Source organism: Fomitopsis serialis, assembly GCF_022376445.1.
Source record: "Fomitopsis serialis strain Sig1Antser10 chromosome Unknown B0H18scaffold_28, whole genome shotgun sequence".
NCBI lineage: Eukaryota > Fungi > Basidiomycota > Agaricomycetes > Polyporales > Fomitopsidaceae > Fomitopsis > Fomitopsis serialis.
Window position 1 is genome coordinate 76,425 of NW_025954988.1, and position 14,761 is coordinate 91,185.

The 14,761-nt window shown below is 58.1% G+C and overlaps 4 protein-coding genes and 1 non-coding gene across 5 annotated transcripts; 1 reads left to right on the forward strand and 4 right to left on the reverse strand.

The window, feature by feature from the left end:
• Positions 1-116: 116 nt before the first annotated feature.
• On the reverse strand, positions 117-3,086 carry B0H18DRAFT_1084772 (Zn-dependent exopeptidase; the record flags this gene model as incomplete). Its single annotated transcript, XM_048031826.1, has 8 exons — positions 117-247; positions 303-733; positions 787-1,297; positions 1,351-1,432; positions 1,482-1,711; positions 1,768-2,134; positions 2,194-2,731; positions 2,788-3,086. The coding sequence occupies 8 exons, from the start codon at positions 3,084-3,086 to the stop codon at positions 117-119; spliced, it is 2,589 nt and encodes an 862-aa protein (XP_047894081.1).
• A 493-nt stretch (positions 3,087-3,579) lies between these two features.
• On the forward strand, positions 3,580-6,231 carry B0H18DRAFT_1084773 (uncharacterized protein; the record flags this gene model as incomplete). Its single annotated transcript, XM_048031827.1, has 14 exons — positions 3,580-3,630; positions 3,686-3,920; positions 3,983-4,011; positions 4,057-4,353; positions 4,414-4,605; positions 4,759-4,903; positions 4,956-4,988; positions 5,038-5,058; positions 5,107-5,184; positions 5,270-5,436; positions 5,495-5,586; positions 5,683-5,759; positions 5,889-5,916; positions 5,967-6,231. The coding sequence occupies 14 exons, from the start codon at positions 3,580-3,582 to the stop codon at positions 6,229-6,231; spliced, it is 1,710 nt and encodes a 569-aa protein (XP_047894082.1).
• A 259-nt stretch (positions 6,232-6,490) lies between these two features.
• Positions 6,491-6,561, reverse strand: B0H18DRAFT_t95. The gene has a single exon. It is a non-coding gene; the product is annotated as a tRNA-Gly (tRNA).
• Positions 6,562-9,484: 2,923 nt separating this feature from the next.
• B0H18DRAFT_1118524 (uncharacterized protein) lies at positions 9,485-9,769 on the reverse strand (the record flags this gene model as incomplete). The annotated part of the gene is made up of 2 exons (XM_048033803.1): positions 9,485-9,556; positions 9,614-9,769. 2 exons carry the CDS (start codon positions 9,767-9,769, stop codon positions 9,485-9,487), a joined length of 228 nt encoding a protein of 75 aa, XP_047894083.1.
• A 1,646-nt stretch (positions 9,770-11,415) lies between these two features.
• On the reverse strand, positions 11,416-13,599 carry B0H18DRAFT_875804 (beta-glucan synthesis-associated; the record flags this gene model as incomplete). The annotated part of the gene is made up of 6 exons (XM_048040451.1): positions 11,416-11,679; positions 11,740-11,850; positions 11,907-12,113; positions 12,178-12,465; positions 12,519-13,065; positions 13,151-13,599. The coding sequence occupies 6 exons, from the start codon at positions 13,597-13,599 to the stop codon at positions 11,416-11,418; spliced, it is 1,866 nt and encodes a 621-aa protein (XP_047894084.1).
• Between the last annotated feature and the right edge of the window lie 1,162 nt (positions 13,600-14,761).

Sequence of the window (14,761 nt, forward strand, 5' to 3'; positions counted from 1 at the left end):
GCGAGCGTCTGCCTCTGCCTCTGTATGCGTGTTAAGCCCCAATTGGGACTAGTTATACCTCGACAGCAGTACGTAGTACAACAAAATCCATTCCGAATGTCACCCAAGGGCTACTTTTACACGGCGATAGTTTGCGACAAGCCATCAAGGAGGTCCGAGACCCTCTTCGCCTCGATCTCAGCCAACGTACCATTGTTCTCAATCGTCAACGCCTCCGTCACAGCCGGCAGCGTCGTCGCCCCGTATCCTGCACCACCCAATCAGCCGACGCCCGCGACACCAGGGCGCGAAGAAAGACATACCAAGGAACTTCCCAGGGGCCACGACCAAATGCCTGTACCACTCCCTCTCCGCAAGGCCCTGCTCCGAGATGAAGCCCTGCTCGAACAGGCGCAGCTTCGCGTTCCCGCTCTGCACGCGCTTCGCCGCGCGCACGAAGCGCTCGAATGCCTCCTTCTCCTTGTTCCCGGGCTTGTGCTTCCAGTGCTTGCGGATCTTGCGCAGGATCTTGCGGAGCCACTTGGGGAGGTGCCCGTGCTGGTGGGCGTGCTTGCAGTGCGCTTTCTGGCTGGGGGCGGGCAGGTCCGCGAGCGCGTCCTTGAACTCTTTCTCTGCGGCGACGAGCTCGTCTGCGAGCGCGAGCGCAGCGGACTGGAGAATCTCTATCGAGCTGCGCAGCCCGGAGAAGTTGGGAGAGGTGTCGAGGTGGAGCGAAGCGGCGATGCTCTCAACGCTGCAACGGACAGGTCAGTAACTCCATCAGTGCATCATAGCGCGGATGCGTACCCGTCAAGGTAGACACCCAGCTCGAACGCGTACTGCGTCGTGTTCAGCGGGAGGATGACCGAGTCAATCAGCCGAATCGCAGTCAAGCCCAGATGCTTAGCAACCGCGACATGGCGATGGAACCCCGGATCGCCATACAGCTCCATCCACCTTTCCGAGTCGTAGATCGAATGGTAATGGTACGGCGCGTCGCCGAGCGTTTCCCCAAAGCCCTGGTCCATGCTTGCGATCCCGAGCCGCTGCAGGAAGGGCGTGAAGTCGCTCCCGGAGCCGAGCGCGCCGACGCCGGTGTCGCTGGGCCCGCGTCGTGCGGTCTTTGCGGCCTCGTAGATGGAGAGCGTCTCGGGGTCGACGAGGCTCGCGTTGAGGAAGGGACCTTCGTCGTCCTGCGCGTCCCAGAGAGACTTGCCGGCGACGGTGGGGTGCGGGACGTCCTGCGCAACTGCGCGGATGAGGTGCGCGAGCGAGGGAGAACCGCTCGCGTGCCAGGCGGAGCCGCTGACGGAGACATCTGTGGCTGAGCAGTGAGATGTGCGACCTCAAAGCGCGTGGGTGCGCACGCACCGACGTTGAGATATGCAACGACGCTGCTCTGGATCCAATCCGGGAAGTCCTCTGCCCACTCGGTGCTGCCAATCAGGCCGTACTACGAACTGCGTTAGTGAATGCGTAGCGTAAACATTTCGGCTATGTACCTCTTCGGCATCCCAGCTCGCAATGACGACGTTGCGGAGAGGCTTCCAGCCGCTCTTTAGCAGCGTGCCGAATCCGCGGATGATCTCGTGCAAGGAGACGGTGCCAGACACCGGGTCAACTGCGCCCATGACCCAGGCGTCGCGGTGGCACCCGAGGACGACGGTCTCGTTGCGGATATGCCCTGGGATGGCAGCCATCGTGTTCCAGATAGGGATAACTCTGTCGTCAACTGCGCCACCTCTGTGAGCATCGCACCCTTCCAGCGCGTATGCAAGGCATACGTACCATGGTTGACCAACTTGACCTTGCGCACGCTCGACCTCCCATCTACCGTCCTCGCCTCAGCCAGACTGTCCCCAAGTTCTTTCAGTAGCTTCTGCGCATTCAACCACGAGATCGGTAAGCTAGGGATCTTGGGGACGTTCGCGCCTTCCGTGCGTTCCGCGTCGGGGTACGCGGGCTTCCCAGGCGTGGTCGGGTCGCCTGGGTAGGCGGAGATGAACTGCACGCTGCCACGTTGGACGGATGTCGGGTTGCGCGCGGGCCCGGCGGGGTAGCTTGCAAAGCCGTTCTCGGTGGTGATGGCGCCGTCGTCGCGCGTGTCAGAGTAGATGAGGACGCCAGCGGCGCCGTACTCCTGGGCGAGTTGGATCTTCACGCGCGTTAGACCGGCACTCCAACAACCGTAGCCAGCAGGGCAGTGCGACGCACCTTGAGACCGCGGAAGATCGCACCGTACCTCGCGAGGACGATCTTGCCGGTGAGGTCTCCCCCCGCAGCGACGATCGCGTCGTAGTCCTCCTTCCTGCCGTAGTTCGCATAGACAAGCTCGCCCTCGACCTCGCCATCCTTGCTCAGCCCGTGCCATGCCAACACCGATGTCTTATACTTCGACGCTTCCGGATCAGCAGGGTCCCCGTCCTCTTCCAAGTCTGCCTCCCACACGGCCTCTCCGTCCTCACCGAGCACCGATAGGCTGTGGTTCACAGGCGTGTTCATCACGGGGTAGTACTCGTCGATCCATGCTGCCGGTGCGGGCAGCTTGTTGATGCCCAGGGTCGCAGCGCGCGAGAGCGGCGAGCCAGCGGGGAAGACGGGTGGGACAGGCGACTTGGGGATGTTGAAGTGCTCTTGGAAGAGGGAGAGGATGTCCTTTGCGTCCTCGAGGTCTTCGGAGGAGCCGGCGAGGTGGGGGTGGGTCGCCCATTTGCGCGAGGAGGCGAAGGCGCTCTCGGTGCTGGGGACAGAGCTGGGACGAGCTGATGGGCCATCCGTCCTTCAATGTATGAGGGTTAAAGGACTTACAGGAACAACTCTTCCGCGTCGATCTCCGCGCTGTGGTCCTTGGACTTGCTGTGAGGCCCGAATGCCTTCAACGCCCACATACCCGCTTTCTCCTCTCGCGGCGCGGCCTCATCATGCTTGAGGAATGTCCGCCTCGCTAGAACATAGAGCGTGACGAAACCATAGAACACCAGTACACGCTTGAAGAGCCATCGCCGGAAGAGGTTCCGGGAACTGCGTTTCTTCGACGTGTCGACAGCGCGGATCTCCTCGTCGAGGGTTGTAGGGAGCAGAGCGACTTTCTCGACGTCGCCCTTCATGGTTGCCTCCGCTGCTGTTGCGCAACTGAGCGGCTCGAAGAGGGGTAGGGTGGGAAGAGCGAAGATAGCAACGCGGGTCGCGGTATATAAAGGGCGCCGACTACATCGGGGAGTCGGCACTGCGGCGGGGTATGATATCGCCATATCTGCGTCTTTCCTCGTGCTCCTCGGTCGTGTCCTCTCTCTCCTCTGCGCAGACGCAGGCCGACCTCAGCCACGCTGTCTTGTCGTGCAGTAGTGGCCCTGCGCGGCTTGGGTATTACAGGATGGCGTGTGTCAGTGAGTCTGACGTCATTGTTGTTTGTGTCGGCTAAGATGTTCTCCGTGTACTCGCAAGATCCAGATCTGTATGAAGTCGCAAGCTCGCCTTGAGTCGCCATACAGCCATGGGTCTATGCAGCAACCAGCACTCTGTTCATCGCAGCACACCCTGTTCTTACCGCACGACATTCCACCTGGCTTCGGAACAGCGCACCTGTCACATTCCTGCAACATGACTGCTGGTTCCGTGAACCTCACGGTGACCTTCCTCAGCCCGATAGAGGTACCTGACTCTGTCGCATCGCAGTGTTCTACCCCGCTCAAGGAAAGTTCTGAAGCCGAGCAGCCTGATCAATCAATCAGTCCCGTTCTCGTACATGTCCGTCCAAGCGCGCCCCAACGACGGGAAGTCACACTCCGTTCAGATTTACTCGGACATAAGCGCGGAGTGGGTCTCGGGAGACGACAGTGCGCTCGTGAATTGGACGACTGCGACCCAAGGGGATGCGGTTATACACAAGCTGCAGCTGCAGCACCAAGTCTTGTTCGACGACTTGAACGATCGGCTACAGCGTGAGATTCATTTTCGCTGAACATCGGTAATGATCAATGAGACGTGACAGGGTGTTCTACAGAGGGAGCAGCGTACTACGCCACAGTCGACGTGAGCCCCTAACCCGTGTACAACACTGCTCAAACAAAGACCCAGTCCGCCAACACGACCTTCCAAACCGGCCAAGACACCGTCGTCCGCGGGCAGTTCCTCAACCACAGCACGCTCCTGAATACCAACGACACAAACTACCGCGCGGTCTCTGACGATTGGCCTGTCTTCGCGTTCGCTCACGATCTCCGCACGATATCGGCGTCCAGCGGGAGTGACCCCGTCGTGTTCTCTGTGGGCCATGCAAGAGACCCAGTGATCAACTGTACGCTGGGGCTCGGGAAGTCGCAGCAGACTCGGCATCCGTACTTCTTGAGTCACTATGGGACCGTAGAGGACGCTGTGAGTATGTTTATATTGCGGTACAGTGATCAGACTCAGACTCAGACTACGGTGGCATAGATCGAGACGTTTGTGGGCGACTACGCCAACGCCCTAGCTCGAGCGGACATTTTCGACGCACAACTCCACGAGGATGCATCTGCGATATCGACGAACTACTCGGCTATCGCCGCGTTGATTATGAGGCAGACGTTCGGTGCCATTGAGTTTACAATTTCGCAAGACAGTGAAGGGCAGTACAACGACTCGGATGTGACTGTCTTCCTGAAAGGTGACGTTCTCTATCTGATGTGTATCTTGAGGTGCATACTGAACGACCGCATACGAACAGAGATATCTGGCGATGGGGTGAGCAGTCCATCCCTAAGCCCCTCATGCAGTGACCAGACTACGTTGCCTGCGTAGGACACCAACACGACGGACGTCATCTTTCCGACATGGCCGGCGTTCCTCTACACCAACCCACTCATCGGAAAACAGCTCTTATTGCCGTTGTTTAAGTACCAGGCCACTGGAGAGTATCCGAACAAGACGGCAGCTCATGATCTAGGTTCGTGGGTGATCAATCAACCTTATATCCTTGCTCACGCGTTGGTTTACAGGTCACTACCCGCAAGCACCTGGATACCCTCATGGTACGGGATAACATGACCAGGGATGGCTGGCACTCAACTCATGCCACAGGAAACGACGAGTCGATGGTTGGTAGGAATGCCTGCTCTTCCGTTCACGCTAACATTCCTGGGTGCTCAGAATGCGGCAACATGCTCAACATAACGCTGAGCTACACGCAGCGGACGAACGACACTTCGCTCGTAACTTCCTATGTACGTTTTGCACGTTTGCATCCCCTGCCCCGAGTGCTGACTCTCACCACGCGTCCACGTAGTACCACCTACCAGATCAATGGGCCCAGTACCTCGAGCGAACACTCTCATACCTGGCGACCAGCTGAGCACGAACGACATCGCTGGCCCGCTCGCCAACCAGCCCAACCTCGCGATCAAGGGCATCATCGGTGTCAAGGCTATGGCGGAGATGGTAGAGCTGGCTGGAAACGCCTCGGCGGCAGCAGATTACAGCGTCCGTCGTTTGCTTCCCCCGATTGGATAAGGCTACTCAAATACCGGCGATGCTGCAGGCTACCGCTAGCTCCTACGTCTCTCAATGGCAGGAATTGTCGGCTGCGTCGAATGGAGAACATTTGACGCTGGCGGTATGGGATGTACTTGTGTGTGTGGACGTCTAGCTAACGAACGAGTATGGAACCAGTACGGCAACGATTCTAGGTCAGTGCTCTCACCCTGGCGGGCTGATTTAATCAATAAGCTCGGACATCACGTACAATATGTACGCCGACAAACTGCTGGGCACCAACCTGATCCCTCAGTCGGTATTCGACATGCGTGAGTGCCACTTCGCAATGATCTCGCGTTCGCTGATGACGACGATGCGTAGAGTCAACTTGGTACGAGAATAATCACAGTAAGCCTTACTCCTGGTCGACGCTTCCGGTCGCTGATACTCAACATCAGATGGGTATGGTGTACCTCTCGACACGCGGTGAGTCGTTCGAGCGTCCGTGAATCGGCGGTCACCCAAATAGCTACCAGTCACATCTACGTCATGTCCGCCTGGGAGATGCTCACGGCTGCCATGGTGTCTCCCGCCGCGCGCAACATGCTCATCGATGCGATCTATGCCTTCTCGTCCTCGGGAATCAATCACTACGCCTGCTCTGATTGGTTTGCTACGACGACGGGCGTCGTCGAAGGTAATTGCGGTGGGGCTGCTACACTCTGCTTCAGGGCGAGGCCGATTGCAGGGGCACATCTGGCACTGGCCAATCCATTGTTCTCATGCTCTAAGCTAGACTGACATTCCGCACTGTCGCCAGCTGGCACTATCAAAGGATTGAAAGTGAACAGGTACGAACAGGTGTGACCCTTTGACTCCGGCCATTGGACACATGCAGAAGTTTTGAGTGACGGTGTACCGGTGGTTGGATCTAGTACACACTATGTTATCCTGTAGATAGCTCTCGGATGACATTCATGTCAGTACTAGATCTGCACAAAAATGTAAAACTGTGCTCCGCAGCATCGCAGAACGAAACTGCGGGATTAATTAGACAGACTGCATTAAGGGGGAATCGAACCCCCGGCGGGTCGATGGCAACGACCCAGGTTACCACTACCCCATTAATGCTTAGGACATACCCTTGTATAGATCTAACAGTACATTTAGACAACAATTTGAGGAAGTCACTCAAAGTCCGTTGCTCCCGAGTCTTTGGCCGCGATTGACCATGATAGTCATTCTTCCACATTGTTGAGTTCGGATTGGTGTACGCCTCCATATTTGATGTACTTCGCCGACTGCCAACACTTGATTGAGCTATTTGTGATGCACATGTTCTAAGATCTGCGACTTCTTGGGAACACACCGGACGACGGGGCCAACAGTGAGCTGCAAGTCGTTAGTTGGATGTCTGTCCAATGACAATTCGGCCATAGCAAAGGACCACGAACAACCATCTTCGAGAGCTGATCGAACACTCAGGCTTCTGGGCCCCGCGAAGGTATAAAAGCACTACCAGTTTCGCTTACACTCCTAGTCCTCGACTACACATTACACTCGCATATACACGATGTCTGTGAGTGCCGTCTCCCATTCATCGCTGGAACGAGCTGACCCGACAACGACTCGGACAGGACAAAGCTACCTGCGCAAACGTCCAGGCCAACGGCGGCAGCTGCGCCTACCCCGCATGCGGCTGCACCGAGCGTCCGAAGAGCAAGTAAACCTTGCCCTCGAGCCGATACGCGCTATAGGTACGTTCCCCTGTTCCGTGATTGTCATACTGAGACTGACCAGAAACGGGTGGACAGCGCAACTTGAACACTGCAGTGGAGGGGGGTCGCAAGGGTCCCAGAGGCTTTCGGTCGTGTTTTAGACGCATAGCACCTCGAATAAGAATACATTGATAACGAATTTGGTCGTGTTGTGGAATGCACTTGTTCGTTATTTGAATGGCGAGAAAACCAGTAACGATCGTGTGAGAGGTGGCTTGGAAAGATCGACTGACGGATTCGCGGATGGCGCCCGGTGATATCGGAGGACACAGCGAGTCGCTCAGTGCACCAGCTGGGTTGATAGGGAACTGCCGCATCTGATTGTGTACGTTAGGATTTGCGTTCAAGCTGGCCCGAGACGGACTTGAGCGACACATACCAACGCCCAAATTCGCTGCTCCGCACTCAGTTTATCGTCATGAGCTCGAGAGTATCATCGCGGCGACGAGCCCCATGGCGCGGAGATGCTCTCCTTCACCGCGAGAGCCTTGGACTGTGGATGCCCTCGTGCACCTCGAATGGACACGACTCACCAGATCCGTCCCAATTACGGGACGAAGAAGACACCCACGAAGGAACACTGCCTTCGGCGTACTTGGCTCTGCTGCGCAGATAAGTACCGAACCAACCCTAAAGGGCGGACATGTCACGGATACGTACCCGTGTACCCCAGACGGTGTTCCTTCCGAACTGACCAAACCTCCCGTTCTCATTGGGTGTACGGTACGCCAGTAGCGTTGCGACCATAACGACCTCCACTACTCCACGATTACGTCGCGGTACATCTCTGAAGGTAACAGCACCTCTCGTGGTGTATATAAGATCTGAGGACTCGTAGGTCAGCCCTCAGTCCTCGACTACACAACCACTTACCCCTCGTCCACCCACAACCCCTCGCAATTCACAATGTCTGTGAGTACCTGCGGCGGATGTCTCTGCGACGAGACAGTACTGAAAGAGAGCACAGGACAAGGCTACCTGCGCGAACGTCCAGGCCAACGGCGGCTCCTGCACCTACCCGGCATGCGGCTGCGCTGAGCCTCCCAAGAGCAAGTGAGGCGACACATGCCACAATCCTGGCTCTGCGCGTGCTCTATAGGTATGTGACTCACCATACGAGGTGTGGACGATGTTGATCTCGCAAGTAGCACGAAGCCGTCTGATGGTCACGGTGGAAGGGCAGCGTCGGCGAGATGAGGCGGGGTCGAGTTGTCGCAGCTGTGGCAGTCGTCGTGTTGTAGACCTGTCGCGAATGCACATTATTCGACAGGATTTGACACTGAACTCACTTCCTGTGACGAGATGTGAGAATCCCAGTGGCCACTGAGGTATAGGCCTTCCCGGTGAGGTCTCGCAAGTATCCGACTCCCTCGAACAAGCTACCAAGCACTGTTTCGCTGGTTCGGAGACCAATCCAGATATTGTGCGGGGGTTCCGTAGATGATATTGATGTTGCTGTCCTGGCTATGCGGGGAGTGCATACATCAACGAAGGAGCATTTGCAACCACTTCTATCATTGACTAGAGGACCAGCTACTGAATGCTGGATCCGTTAACTTGCTGCATTCAATGGCTGGAAAGACAAATTCAATCAAAGTCGAGGTGAAAATATAAGCTGAAAGCATACTTGCCTTAGACTTCGCTACGCAGTTAGTAACTTCCATGATGGATCGATGAGACTGACAGGTGACTTCCACCAGCCTTGAAGCAATTGTACTAATCCATGCCGAACATATTGACATGTCTGTTTTCCACAATGGCCTTTGCAGTCCGTTCGTTCTAAAGCACGGATATTCGCTTCAGCAATAGCTGTTCGTCGCCGGAGAGTGCCTGCAGAATGTTCAAAAGGATGTCCATCGCCCGAGGAGTCTTCGTATTCTAGTACTTGTTCTAGTAGGTAGCGTATTCTGTGAACCCGCCGGTATTCAGTACCGGGTTCAAGTTTAGACACGCGCACATCTGTGTTCAGTATGGCCACGCGCAGCCCGCCCGCGGTGATCCCGGAGAGCTGGGTGCCCATTAGACGGTCGAAGTCGGATGGTTTGAAGCTGGTTTTAAGCTCTCGGCATGTGCAGGACCGTAGGCATATCTGCCAAGGGCGTTGGCGACCATGGCGGCCACGGCTGTCGGATGCGCCGGCGTAGCACCCGAGAAGTCGGTGTGGGATAGCTGGGATAGGCCGAGGAAGATAAGTTCGTGCGTATGCGGATACTCGCCGCAGAAGGCCTTGGTACTTAGTTGGTACTCAGTAGCAAGTCGGCTAGCTTTGGTCCGCGCTAGCTGTAGAATTCGCCGTGTCGCGCGTCATAGTAGATGCGCAAGTCGAAGTGACGGATAGCGTCCTTCAGCTGCTGTCGAAGGTCACCTGGCTGTGCGAGCACATGCGTAGTGATGCCTAGATACACCTGGTTAGAGGCCCAGGGCGCAGCGTCCGAGTCGCCGAGAGGTGTGGCACAACCATGCTTGAGCTTCCAAAAGGACGCGATACCGCCCCCCCAGTCCTTCTGAGAGAACTCGTCAGTCAGGCCAAACGCCTGGCTATCATGGGTCGCGGGTAGCATGATGCTATCTAGCGTCTTGGCCTGCACCCGACATCCATGCGCTGTAGGCCCAAATTCAGGGCTGAGGACACCGGGAAAGGAGTAGCGAATCCACAGGACGATAGGACATCCTTGATAGCGTCGTTGAGAGCGTTCAGAATGTCAGAAGGTAGGATGTACGCGAGGATGCCGCTCAATCCTTGTTTCGTTCGATCGGAGGCTCCACTCCATCATGGACACCTGCAGCGCGTCAAACATTAGTAAGGCAAGTCGTTCGTGAAGACAACATAAGCATCGGTAGGCACGGTCCACCACGTTCGAACACTCCCATGCAAGCAACGAGACGACCAACTCTACGATGAGGGCCCGTCGCACCGGCGTTCAAGTTCGCAGGCTTGGAAAGGCGTAGTAGGCGATCCCTGCACTTTGTGGTGTATCCAGTATGAACTAGCAATCAGCCGATGCGAACTGTCAAGGCTGTTGGTTTGATAGCTTACCGTGTCATGATCCCCAAGTTGTAGGCGTAGAGGCCGCATGTTGCATTGACGTCCTGCTTGTTTAAGAGCCTTCCTATTTAGTACGCCGCCATTCGAGCGCGGCTCGCCCCAGGGGCCTTGGCCTACTAGTAGCGTGTCCGACGTAACCTAGGTCCCAACCCTGAGGGCAGCGAGGCACCACGCAAATTAGGTTCCGCACTGTCGACGCCTCAGTCTCCGTATGCGGCACCACACGTACTGAACCTCCGTCGCCGAGGCCTGAGGCGGCGTTAGCCTGAGTAAGTCCCTCGCACGACAATGCCTCCGCGACATCCCTTCCATCCGTACCTAGTCCCTGAAGAAAAAGTGCCTGTCCTGTACCTGTCCCTGGACAGTTCAACAGACTCAGAGCCCTTTGAGCCATGAGCCAGGCCCGAGTGCCTGCGTATGCTTCTAGACCCCGCGCAAGTGCCTGTCGGAAGATCAGCCAGACACGAGGCCACATACCACTGGCAGCGTCAGACCATCTCGCATCCGTAACGCCGTCCACCCGCCACCCGCCACCCGCCACCCGCCACCCGTTAGTCGAACAAACCAACTCGCCACAATCACCAAGCCACGGCTCAAGCTCAAGACAGGCCGACCAGCCTCAGCCAGGGGGGCTCCTCGTTACTTACACTCGATTTCGACTCGACTGCTACATCTACGCTACGTAGCGTACGCCGACTCCATGACGAGACTCATGCGGAAAGGGTTCAAATCTGGGATCCGGACATGGAAGGATTAAGTCCGACGAAGCTACAAAGTCCGCGCGCTGCATGTATGCTAAGGCTCCGTGCTGGTGATAATAATGTTACCTATGGTGTCGACAACGATGATGGTGGTGCTAGGGGTGGTATTCAAACGAGGCGGTCCGGTGCGCGAGGGACAGGAGGTGCACATGCGGGTGGACGAGTGAGGAGACGCTGAGTTGGGAGTTCCGGGATCGGAAGGTTGGCCACGATGACAGGGATGGCGCACCGCCGAGCTTCCAATTCCAACGGTTTCGTACCACGCACCACGCACGCGATCCTGCCAAGGGGGTGACCAACGCAGGGTGAGATAACTCCAAAAAGAAAGCGGAAGGCATAGCAGATGTTCTGATTCACGACCGCACGGCATACCCAACCACTGGCAGCCCGCGCGCAGCGCTCAACACTGGCCCAGGAACGAGTTCTTCGGGAACGGGTGCCCGTAGTCGTCCTGCCACGTCGTCAGGTTCGGGTTGTTGTACGCCTCCGGGTATTCGCTGATGTACTTCGCCGTCGGGAAGTCCTCCGGGTCGCACCCGATGTTCGTCGAGTCGCTCGGCTGGTACACCCGGATGTAGTCCACCCGCAGGTGCACCGGGAACGGTATCGCCGCGAGGTCCACGTCGCCGAAGTTGTGCGACATCCCGAGGTTCATGATCACGTACTGCGAGACCACGCAGCGGGTGAGGCGCGTTCGGAGGTGAGGGACGGAGCGGATACGTACCATGGGCTCCTGCGAAACGGGCCGCGCCGAAATTTCCACCCTCGAGTCCGCCGCGAGACCAGCGACGTTGAGCGTCCAAGCATGCTTGTTGTCCGATATCCACGTCACGTACTACACACCTCCCATCAGCCCCTTCCTCAACCCTTCACTCGAAGGCGACCACTCACCGCATTGTCGAACCCAGGCTTGTACTCCACTCCGTAGACTGAGAAACACCCCGTCTCGCCCTCATAACAGTTCTGGTCGGTCTCCGTCACCACACTCGTCGCCTGCTGGAGGACGCCGCCCGTGTACGTGTTCTGGTACGAGAGCGACGTGTCGTAGATGACCTCGTTCGTGCTCGTGTTGAACCACTCGTACGCCTCATTAAACGGCTGCACCCGCCAAACACCGCGTAATCAGACCCACGCGACAGCAACAATATAGATCGAGACTCACAGCCCACTGTGCGCTCTGACTGACTTGCCCTACGGGTGGCGTGCCCCCGACCTGCGCCTCCAGCATATCGATCTCAGGCGCTGCCCGCCCCACGAATGTCCCGTCGCTATGCTTCGGGCCCGGGTGGCTCTCACCGGGGCACGTACATCTCGATAGGCGCTGCCCAGGCAAGTACGACAACGCGCCGCCGTAAGCCGCGTCGCCGTTCTCCGTCGCCGCGATGGGCTTGCCGTTGACAGTTTGGTTCGCGACCGTGCCGACGTCGCAGGCGTCGTACGAATACGGCCACTGCGCGGGGGGTCAGATAGAAGCCGCAGGGCGCGAACATGAGCACGACGTACCAAGCCCTCGAGACTCGCGCCGTACCCCGCCCTGCCGAGGTTGCCCATCGTCCAGATCGCAGGCCAGAGCCCGACGACGTTGCTCAGGCCCGGCAGGCTCACGTTCGCCTCCACGTACCCGCCCGTGAAGCAGAACTTGTTCCACGTGCTCATCATCCCGCCCTGGTAGTTCAGGTTGTTGATCTGCTTCTCCGAAAGCGTGATGACCAGGCTCCCGTCCGCGGTCTCGATCGCGTTCGGGTGGTACCACTCGAGGTTGTTTGTCTCCCAGTAGTGCAGGTTCACCGCTTCCCAGAACGGGTCGTCGCCCGGCCAGAACGTGCGCCCGGGCATGTTGAACTCGTCCGAGAACACGAGCGACATGCTCGTCGTGCCGTCGTACCGCGACGTCGTGTGGTACGCGCTCTTGGGCGTGTCCTCGTCGATGAGCCCGTGGTTGCCGGGGATCATGGGCACCTGTCCAGATGCGTTCGTTCCGCCGAGATTGAACCCGCCGAGGGTGCCCATGTGGTTTTCGCGGTAGTAGGTAATGATCGGGTATCCAGCGCTAGATAGACATGCGTGAGCGGAGATGATACATGGCGGGGCGCGCGAGGATGCTTCGCGGACGGATATAGCGACTCTGTACTCACAAGAGGGTCAGCAAGGCACCGACAACCAGGACGAGGAAGCCGACGTTCACGAAGCCGCGCCATGTGAAGATGGGGCCATCGCGATTTATTCGGCGGGGCCTGTCATCGGGGTCTGGTTGGTGAAAGTCGTCGTCGGCTTCCTTGGTATCTGCTGAGACGTTTGCGCCCCATTGTTCCGGATCTGCAGAGAGAGGGAACTGTGCAGGCAGTGAGCAAGATGGTCCGTGCTGCGGAAATGCACTGTGAAGACTGTTGGGTGCGTGGAAAGGATCCCAGAATAGATGTGGCGAATGACCAGCGCGCCTAATGGTGCGGGAGGAGGCGCGACATGGCGAACGGAGAAATGGTGTGCAAGGCAAGGCTGCGATGTGTCCGCCTGCCTGCTGTTCTCGAGATCCCCCAAGCACAGGGCACGACTGACAGACACCATCGAGGCTCGTGTATAGCATGTGCTGGTTATGAGCGTGCGGAGGCACAGACACAGCATGATACGGACGCGAAATATGAACAGGACCGTGGCGCGCGACGCTCACGCTTTCTATGCGCGTTGACGCAACTTCAGGTAGGATTGGTAGGTGGGACTTGGACTTACATCGCGAGCGAGGGACGCAAGGGACAGTGGGCGGCTGTGACTGAGATAGGGAGACTCGGGCTGGACGGGTCGTGAGCGGGTGGTCGAAGCATGTAGAAGTAGGTGCTCACTCCTGAGGATGACGGGGAGCTGGTGACGCTGACGAAGCTCTGTAGCCTGCTGGCGGCGACGCTGGGGAGGGAGGCGATGGGGCGATAGCGGTCGCCTGTGCCGCGGAGGTCTTGGAGAGACATGGCGGGGCGGGGATGGCAGGAGGGGGAGGTCGCAGGAGGGACGCAGGCCTGGAGGACGAGCCGTGGCGGGAGAGGGAGAGGGAGGCGTGGGCGGGAAGAAGAGGATGTGGCTGGGAGGGTCCTCTGGCAAAATCGAAGGAGGCGAGTTGTCGGTGCGGGCGATAGGCACAGCTCCCGGCGGCGTGCAAAAGAACCTGACGTCAGGTCAGTTCACCCGTCCACCCATTCGATGTCGCGCGATCCCCCGACACCTCCCCGTCCTCCGGTCCGTGCGCCCCTCGCTACGAGCGTACCGTCGCGTAAACTCAGCCGCATTGCGACGGAGCGGCCGCGTGCAGCGGGAGACGCACCGATGGGAGCCGAGCGGGCCCAGCGACCTTCGCAGGTGGAGCAGAACCAGCATCCCAACTTCGATGTCACGTGCGCTTCCAAACCTGCTCTCTTTCCGGAACGAAGATCTGCTGCGCAGATCGGGTACAGGCGCCCGCGATCCTCCGCCTCCCACAGTCTAGACCGCTCGTCCGCCCTGTGTCTCGGCCCTTGCAGCCATCCCCCGAACGGCAGCCCGCACACACCTTCCAGCCTGCACAAGCACAACACAAACACGAAACTGTCAGATGCACTCGCAGCCGTCGATGTACGCTGGCATCAATTTGCGCTACAACTATCCGTCGTATTCACCCTGAATAATAGCGAAACAGAATCTGGTGCCCATCCCAGGAACTGGTGGGCCTTCGAGACCCCAGCGGGGAACGTCCTGGTCTCGGCCTCAGGCTTTACTTAGGC